General features: G+C 38.4%; 1 protein-coding gene across 1 annotated transcript; it reads right to left on the reverse strand.

Annotated features, from left to right (window-relative positions):
* Positions 1–2,394: 2,394 nt before the first annotated feature.
* ALG10B (ALG10B, alpha-1,2-glucosyltransferase) lies at positions 2,395–9,589 on the reverse strand. Its single transcript, XM_008642582.2, has 3 exons — positions 9,520–9,589; positions 9,073–9,270; positions 2,395–7,257 (listed from the first exon to the last, which is right to left on the reverse strand). The coding sequence occupies exons 1-3, from the start codon at positions 9,577–9,579 to the stop codon at positions 6,202–6,204; spliced, it is 1,314 nt and encodes a 437-aa protein (XP_008640804.2). The 5' UTR covers positions 9,580–9,589; the 3' UTR covers positions 2,395–6,201.
* Between the last annotated feature and the right edge of the window lie 6 nt (positions 9,590–9,595).

Raw genomic sequence — 9,595 nt, forward strand, 5'->3', positions numbered from 1 at the left:
AACAACACACTGGATTGGGCTGAAACTTTTCAAATTCAGCTAGCAGAGTGGTTGCCAGGAAAATCAGCTCAAACTTTGGTCATTTGGGCCTCAGTCTTGGATATGAGGCTTCCCCGGCTCACAAGTGCCCTGCCTGAACAGGCAGGGTTCTAGCAAGCAGCTCGAGCTAGAAGGTGGTTTCAACAAGACATCTGGCAGATGAATTCCCACTGTCACAACTATCTCCAACGTAAAACAAGGCTATTGATAATGAGAAGGACGTAGTGCTGTAGCAGCTCAGGAATGCACAGAGCAGCTAGTAGGGAAGGAATCCCATAAGCAGCACACAGAACACCCTCGCTGCCCTTCGCCAGGACTATGGTTATGCTGTGCTTACTCCCACACACCAACAACGTGGTGGCATTTGATCAGCGCTGACTCCGAGGGCGAAGTGCTATCCCTGAAATCGGTGATGTTCCTAGCTGCGTCTCCTTTGTGCTTTTGAAGCTTGTCATTTAAATTTCAGTTCAGCCAGGCAATGCTTTGAGATTTGATGGGAACACAGAAAAATGAAGCATGCTTTATGTGTACTAAACTTGCAGGTCTGAAGTAGTGCCCTAAAATTACTCTTGCCAGTGATAATCACCATTCCTTTTTCATTATACTTTCACAAGATTACATTTTGACATTTTGATATCAACTCTTCTAAAAGTATTGTCATAGAAATAATCTCATTACAGAAGATGGGAATGTAGCTAAGGACACGAGCTCTCACAATTACATCTTTGAAAAGGCATACACTGCTGTTACTAATAGGAGTTCAAACCAATTGGAATTAAATGCATGGGATATTAATTTACATCTACTTAAAACCAGGAGATAAACCACATGGGAAAGACTGCTTTAATGATGTTTATTTTTTAAGATACATCAATTTTGTATTATAAACCCACTAAAGTATCTGGGCAACTGACAATGTGAAAATTAGCCAGACAATGCTTTGTTTGAGATTTGATGGGAATCAAATGGGAATCACAGAAAAATGCAGGAAAATGTGATTTACATATAATAAACTTACAGGTCTGAAGGAGGTGTCTGAAAGTTGTCTCTGAAACAAGGTTGTAGCCAGGCTGGAGTTGGTCTGTTCTCCCACATAACAAGTGAGAGGACCAGATGAAACGGCCTTAAATTCAGATTGGATATTACAAAAAAATTCTTCATGGAAAGGATAGTCAGGCATTGAAACAGGCTGTCCAGGGAAGTGGTGGAATCACCATCCCTCCAAGGGTTAAAAAGGTGCACAAATGTGGCAGCTGGGGAGATGGTTCAGTGGTGAAAAAGGTAGTACTGGGTTGATAGGAGGACTCAATGGTCTTAGGAGTCTTGTCCAACCTTAATGATTCTATGATTCCATGAAAATGAAAGCAACCCCTTCCCCATTTGTGACACATAGCTGTGTTTCAAGCTCATATTTCCTGAACACTGCAAGAACAGTGTTTTTATTTACAGATGCACAGTGAAGCACTAAAACATCTTCCAACAAACCAGTTCACTGTCAGATTTCAGAGGATCATTCTCCCTGTGCCCTAGCAACAAGCAGATTCTTCTTGCAGCTGAAGACTTTCCCACTCAAGTATGGCAAGCAGCTCTCCCCTATCACCTCATGTTTTAGCCAGCCACAGTGCTCTGCTAAGTACAGTGGTGCCCTCTAACCCCCAAAAGCACCCACTCATTACTGCTCCTGGCAGGCTCGCACGCTCCCCGCTGCCTCCTGCTCCTTGTATCCCAGCTATCCCTGAAGCTGAAGGAACAGCGTGAGGTCCCAAGCATCCTCTGAGATCAAGCAGAAAAACTGGCAAATTAAGGGCATTTTAGCTACACATGGCTAGGTAGATTAGCATTTCTGTCTCATGGAGAGATCCTTTTTGTTGGCAAAAGGATGTTTGTTAGCAACACCAATTATCTGCATTCGTCTAAAGCATACTTTTAAGAAGGATGTTTTTTTATAAAACGTGCCTCAGGTAACATACGAATGTCACTGAATTGAAAATAAAAAGCATGTCTAATCTAACAAGGGATAAGCAAAGAGAGCAAAGTTTTTCAGGGGAAAAAATTAGGATGCTGAATATAGACAAAGTTTAAGATAATTAGAAGCATTTTCATGGATTGGGCTTTACAATTTTTCATTATGCAAGAACTAGATGACACATTTAAAAGAAGGTATATTGACTACTATAGGGCCAACAGACACTTGAACATTTATAGTTCGAATGTGCATCACCCAAATAAGAGTGAATATTTTAGAAAATCACCATGTGTCAGTCTCAAAAGCATAATTACTCTGCTTTCCTCAATTTGTCCTTCAGTTTTTTTTCTTCTTAGACAGCAACAAATAGAATGAATATGCAAAGAAAGTAAAAATACTGTGAAATTTAATAATAAAACACCAAAAGGAAATCTGCTAATCTGCTAAAAACAATGACATCTTTACAACAGTAGGATTTCGAGTTTCATTTTGTTCTCTTAGAGCAGATATGGAAATTTCCCAAACAGAAAAAAATGCCAGAAAGACACTTTTAAGATTAATAGAACTTAACATACTATACGCATTTAAAATTAACAATGATATTATAGCTAAATCAGTTACTAAAACAAGCAATCAGCCATGAGAGAACTTGAAATATTCTAATTATCAAAGTGTTGCTGGAACAACATTATGATTTCAAGCAGCATTGCACTAAGCACTTGGTCACCTCAACAAGACAGCACAGGACTGCCACCTTGTGAACAACAGAAAACATCAGAGCTGCATTAACAGGACAAAAACCAACCGCCCCCAGACACTACAGAATACTTTTCCTTACTTTCTAACAGAAGGAATCCATCTTCTTTATCAACCCTCTAGAAAATTAACAGATTAAAAAATATTTCAGCATCGCTTATGATATAAAATTCTTGCTAATTTTGAACATGAACATTTGTTGTCAAAGAAGTTAAAAGGAATGAAATATAGAATGCTCACAAATAGCAGGAAATGCAGTTCACAGCATAAAGGATTATCAAACTTCCTATCTTGATGAATAACAACATTTTTTTAACTGAAAGAAAAAAAATTGTTCAACTATTTGTATTTTTTCCCCCCACTTCAAAACAATTCAGCCATGCTATGACTATTCAGCTATTTTTATTATTCCAACAGTTACTGAAAAATCATCTTTCTCTCTAAGAAAAAAACTGAGCCCTTTTTTTTAAGCAGCCATTATAGAAATGCTAGCTATGCCATTTTTGGTTTTACCTTGGATACTTTAAGAAATTAGTGTGACTTCATTCTAAATTAGTAACTAATAAAATTTACAAGACATGAACGTTTTAAAGCTGTTTTAAGACATTTCATTGCCAAATGACACCTGCTGAGAATTAACCTAAAGTAAGCAATTATGGTTCTATTGAATCTAGAAGACCTTGGCAACATAAAGCAGGATAAATACAACCCTTTCTGCATGTCTTTAAGGAAAACAGCTAACAGCTAAACTAGATAATATTTCAGGAGCAAAATACTAAAATCCATTTTTCAATGAATTTCAATAGTGCTAGTGCTATTTGTCAAAGTTCTAGGAAATACTGACGGAATTTGGAGACCTTTCTTTATGACCAATTCTGATACAAATATAACCATCCTGATTCCTGGACTGACTTGGCCAACATTGAATATTACCTGCAATATTACCAGGCTCATAGGCAAAAGTAAAAATATAGCTTTATTCTACAAATATGTTCTCCTTTCATACTTTAGTAATTCATCAACTTCCCTCTTTAAATAAACTTTTATCAGCTCAGCCTGCTTTCAAATGAGCAAAACATATTAAGCATAATTGTACTTTTAAATTAAAATCTGTAAGTATAGTGATAAATTCCATTACAAAATATTACGCCATTTCATAATACTGGTTAAGCAGCCCCAGCAGGTCACAGTAATTTTTCTAGTGTCTCCTGGGGTGGAGCTCATTAGAAAGGTATTGTGCTCTAAATTTTGGTGGACTTTTTGCATTCACTTTTCACTACAAAAAAGAACTTTTTAAGTTGTACATGTTTAAGCCAGCTCTTTTCACTTGAAACACAGCTTCTACTTCTGTTAAAAGTAGGAAGCCTAACAGTCTCTCAACAGTGTTGATCATCAGAGGTATTTGAAACCAGTAACTACAGACATGCTGGACAAAACACCTGTGGACTACACAGGGATCTCTGCAAGGGAATTTTCTTTTCCTCAAGGGAATGGACACCTGCTCCCCAATGTAAAACCAGAGAAAACCCTCAGATCTAAGATACAATTTAGAATACTAGACAGAGCCCCATGCCTTCCCATGTTACCATTCCAACTCAGTATTTCAGGGCACAAATGAAGTTGTACTCAAGGCAGCAAATGCTCTTTATCTTATGATTTTATTGGCATGGCACACAAAAACAAAATTGGAAGCAGAAGGCACGCAAGACTTCCCCTCCCAAATCTGTGACACTGAAATCGCAACACAATATCTGGACTCTGCCAGAACCATGCTGGATTCTTCAAAAGCAACCCATTTCAGGTTTCTCTTTTCCCTTCAATTTGAAGAAGCAAATAGGGAATGATTGAAAATGGTGTTCCCTACGGTACACACTGACAACAAATTACCAGGCTGGCAAAAGGCCAAGAAGCAAAGAGTGACCTGGCAGATATCTTAAATTCAATACAAACACACCTACTCATTGAAGAGTGGCTTGAGGATTTCCTTAGGAGAAACAGGGCTGCGAAGGCACTGATCAGAATCTGAGCTCACCACACCCACAGTGTTAGTACAGGGAAGGAACTGGAGCCAGGACACTGATCTTAATGTCTTAATGTTGCAAAAGAAAACAGTAACAGTATTGACCTGAATCTGTAACTCACTAGTACTGACCCCTTGAAAAACAATTCCATTTCAGAGTGACTTGAGTGCCGATAATATGATGTTTGCACAGATCTGGCTGCAGTATTTTCATTACAGAACAATAACGACTTTAAAGAGGCTACACTGTACCTGAAGTTTTGGACACCACCCTCCTCTGCCACACACTTTAGCAATCAAATATTTTTCAGACTTAATAAAGTCATTACTGACAGGAACCATTACAGGCTTCATTTTTTCTGATAATGCACACTAGATGCTTTTAAATACATATACATACATATATGTATATATACATTGCATTTTGCCTTTGTAAAACAAAATATATACACTCAAGTTCCATTAAGTTTGTATAAACATGAAAAATACTTAAAAGACTAGTTCAGTAATGCCATTAGTACTTACTGAAGATTACACATCAAAGATCTTTGAAATACTCTGTGCAACTCAGGAGTGCACTCGAGCTGATTTCAGCACAAACCTGTAAGCCCAGAACCACAGGACATAAAAGCTCAATTATTTAAGAGGCTGCAATCCACTGCATGTTACAGTCTGACATCTGTAAATTACTCCCCTTCTTATAGGTCACATAATCAACTGCAATTTATCTTTTCTTGTACAGTAACATTTATTGCCTCAAAGAACGCACACGCACATAGCCTCCACTGTGTTTTCTAAATACCAGTTTGAAATAAAATGTTCAAAATGCTCTAATGATTTAAGAGCCTACATTCTGTTTATAAAACTAATGTAAGCATTTACTGACAAAAAAGTGATGAAAACTCAGTGAGACATAGGAGGTTTTGAAAACATTGTACTTTAGCAGTGGTTTATACCTGACAACTAGTAAACCTAGAAGGAAATGGCCTGATCTGAGGAATAAATATGCGCACAGATAAATAAACAAAAAGGTTGAATACTGAAATCCTTCTTTTTTAAAAGAGAAACCTCTGAAACATACTTATGAACTGTTATTCCTTCAAGGGCATGTCATATAATACTTTATTATCATGAAAAATGACAGTAAACATCTCCCTTATTTTACAGTAATTACAGAAAGGTGTTCTCACATTTCCCCTCATATTGAATTTTAAAATTCTCATGAATTCAACATCTGGAGTATCTTCACATTATAACAGATCTTGCATTTGGTTGCAACAATATAAGCAAAGAGCTTACTTCCCAATTCCAACTAGGGAAAACAGTCCTTACATGATGCAAAAGACATTGTTTCATTCCAGAGCCCAGTCCTGAAACAGAATAGTGTTTTCCTACAGGTATAAAAGTACCAAAAAAAAAGTCACCACATAAACCTCTGTACTTCATCACTATTTTCCCATTTGAATGTTCTGTTTAGAAAAAGATAAAAGGTAACAGCATTTACTAAAACGTAAAAAGCCAGCTCCAGAAGTTGTCTATATAGTGACAGAAATGGAATATTGAGCCTATATATTAAGAATGGCAAAATAAAGTAACGAAATTCTAGCAATTTTTGAGGAACTGTGACTGCTAATAAACATACAAAATACATTAAGATCCAGAATATCGATTTTGATTTTAGTGTATCAGCAAAACTCCAGCCAGCAAATATATAGAATGGAACTAACAGGTATTTTACAAGCTCATGTCTTTGGAACACTTTTCTCCAGACATAAAATGTATAGTGTCTGTTATCTGCTAGTAAATACTTATGGACGTAGGTAAATTTCCAGATCAGGAATAAAGAGATGACAGCGATTAAGCTATACTGCACAGGGTGCTTTCGCAATGACAAAAGGAATTTCCTGATTTTAGTAGGGGTCAATAAATGAGGGAATGAAAAAAAAACTGTAAAGGACAGAAAATAGAACAGCTGAGGAAAGTGCAAACAGGCTTCATGACTACTTTTATCACCAACAACTATTCCACCATTGATAAAGACAAAAACAAAGAATAGAGATACTAATATGATGTATGGCCAAGTTAAAGCACTAAGTGTAACTAAGTTTTTAGGTGATGTGAGATATTCAACAAGAAACTGCAGTATTCTGGTCAAATCGGAAAATGATCCTTTCCTGGAAGAAATCTTTTCATCTTTCTTTTTCTGCAACTCAATCTTCCAGGCTTCATTTAGCTTCTCTGCAACAACATTTCCAGCACAAAAAACTGTCCACACAATATTCGTCTGACGAAACATGAAGCCACAAAATCCAAGGAGAGCAGAAGTTTTATGGTTACCATAAAGGCACATTAAATAGGAAAAGAGAGTAAAAAATACTGATCCTGGATCTGTATAATAAAGGAATGTAAAAAAATAAAGGGTGGGAAACATTGCAAGAGTTAATGTAGACAAGATTCTCTGGAAACCAGACACAGCCTAAAAAAGAAGCAGAAAAATGTGGTTAGACAATGTCTAATAAAATAATAAATTAAAAGAAAACTAGTATCATTCTTGAGAATTCCATTAACACAATATAACATCTCCTATGCTCTTTGTTTCCATTATTGCACAAATGCTATATATTTCTTAAGCTCCTGTGATGTTAATACAGTTACACAATGTTAAAATCCAAGTGGAAAGTACAAAACATTACTGCAGGTGAGTTAAAAATATGGCAACAAAAATACACCAACTTCTTTCACATGTCAGGTGTGCACGTATTTGTGGCATTAAAATCATGGTGGGAGCATAATTGCCCCCATACCTTGGATAAAAAGGCTGCACTAATAGGCAGAAGAAAGTAAAATCAATGGTTTATGCCCCTGCAATCTCATAATGAGATTCTGTTTATCTGTGAGACAGCACCATTTTGTGCCTCTACTATCACCTCTCTTGAACCCAGTCCACAGAGAGGTCATCTCCAAGTTTCTGATCTTTAATGCAGCTTTTATTATTTATCCTCATTATAATTCATGAGTCAGAAAAGAAACTTTAAAAAAGGTAGGAGACAGGCAGTTAAAAACTCTTCCCAATCATCCCACTCACTACATGATACACCACAAACCACAACATGATAAAATGTTGCATGATGTTTCTGAATGATGTAGTGTGGGGTGAAATAGCCACTCACCACCTTACAGGAAAGAGGAATAGAGAAAATGCTGAGGTCAACGAAGTGTCCAAGTATTACTTAATGCTTAGACTACTGTCATGAAACTTTTTCTTACATTTATGTTTCCACTTCCAAGTATAAAATTAAAAGTGGAAACAATTTATCTGATCTAATTCTGTAGTGTTATCATGTGCTTAAAAATGAAGAGGTTTCTCTAAGAAAATACACCAAAAGAAATTTTCTTTATAGTAAAGGAATCCTTCAGTTATCAGGGAACAGGAAAAAATGTTTTAAGGTTAAAAGTTAAACTAAGTAACTTTACTAACATGAAGGATTTTAAAGAAGCCATTAACCACTAAAACCATCTATTTACTGCAGTGGTGGATGCTCCAGAATTTTAAATATACAGCATTCTTGTATCCAAGCTGAACTGTTACGGTATGATGTACGGACAGCTAGACAGGTAAAAACTGGCTGGATGGTGAACTGGTCACACTCTACCCAAAGGACAGTAACAACCCAAGTACCACGGGGATCTGTACTGGGACCTGTCCTGTTTAATGTCTTTATCAAAGACAAGAAAGCAGTGAGAGTACACTCTCATCAAGTCTGTAGTTGACACTACATGGGTGGGACCAGGCAATTTACTAAAGAGTACAGGTGTCATCCAGAGTCACCCACACAGGCTGGAGGAATGGGATAACAAAAATATGATGTAATTCAACACGGACAAAATCAAATGCCTGCAGCTGAAGAAGAAGAAGTCCACATAAACAACACAGGCTGCTCACAGAGCAGCTGAGGAGCTGCTGTTCAAGCTCTGTGAGGACTCCTAGTAATCCCAAGTAGATGAGCATTCAGACCTTCGGATAATAAGTCTGCATATGTACTAACTTTTATTTCAATGGGACTCCCTGTAGTTATGCGCAAGAATGAAATTTTAGAGGACTGCACCTTGTACGAGAAAAAAGATATTAAAAAAAATTAGAGAATAGGAATGTGTCTTCTTGGCCAAACTGGTGGTGGTACTTGCAGTTACAGAAAACTGAGAACAGCTCACATATGTAGTGAAGGGAACATACACTAAGCCATCAAAGCTGCATGTACAAGTGCATAAAATTATTTTACTCTGACCGTACCTTATTCTTCTGATGGATCTTGAACAGAAGCAAATACAGTAAATAGAAGTTCCCAGCACTGAAGAGGAGGTTGATGAACCTGAGCATTCCCACGGAGCACACCACGCTTCCCGTCCACCCGAGGAGCCACGCCGCGGGCTTCACCACTCCCACCGAGAGCAGGTACAGGCCGGGCAGCGTGGTGATCATGGGGTCCCACTGCGACGCGACACACACAGCGTTACGGAGCGCTCCCGACACAGCGGCCCGGCTACCCCCCCCCGCCACGGCCCCTTCGCTCGGCCCGGAGGCCCAGACAGCTCCTGGCATTGTTGCCCGGAGGGTTCTGAACTCCGTGTGCGCTGCCAGGCGCGCTGCTCCTCCACCCCGGTACAAAACCCGCCTTCGGCCACCCTCGACCCCGAGCGGCTGTTACACTGCTGCTGCAAGGATGAGTTCCTCCCTGACCTGCAGGAAGAGGCTGTGGCAGTAGGCCTGCGCCTGCGGGACGTGGAACACCTCGTCCATGTAGGGCCCGCGCTGT

This window comes from Corvus brachyrhynchos, unplaced genomic scaffold (assembly GCF_000691975.1).
Source record: "Corvus brachyrhynchos isolate BGI_N302 unplaced genomic scaffold, ASM69197v1 scaffold239, whole genome shotgun sequence".
NCBI classification, from domain to species: domain Eukaryota; kingdom Metazoa; phylum Chordata; class Aves; order Passeriformes; family Corvidae; genus Corvus; species Corvus brachyrhynchos.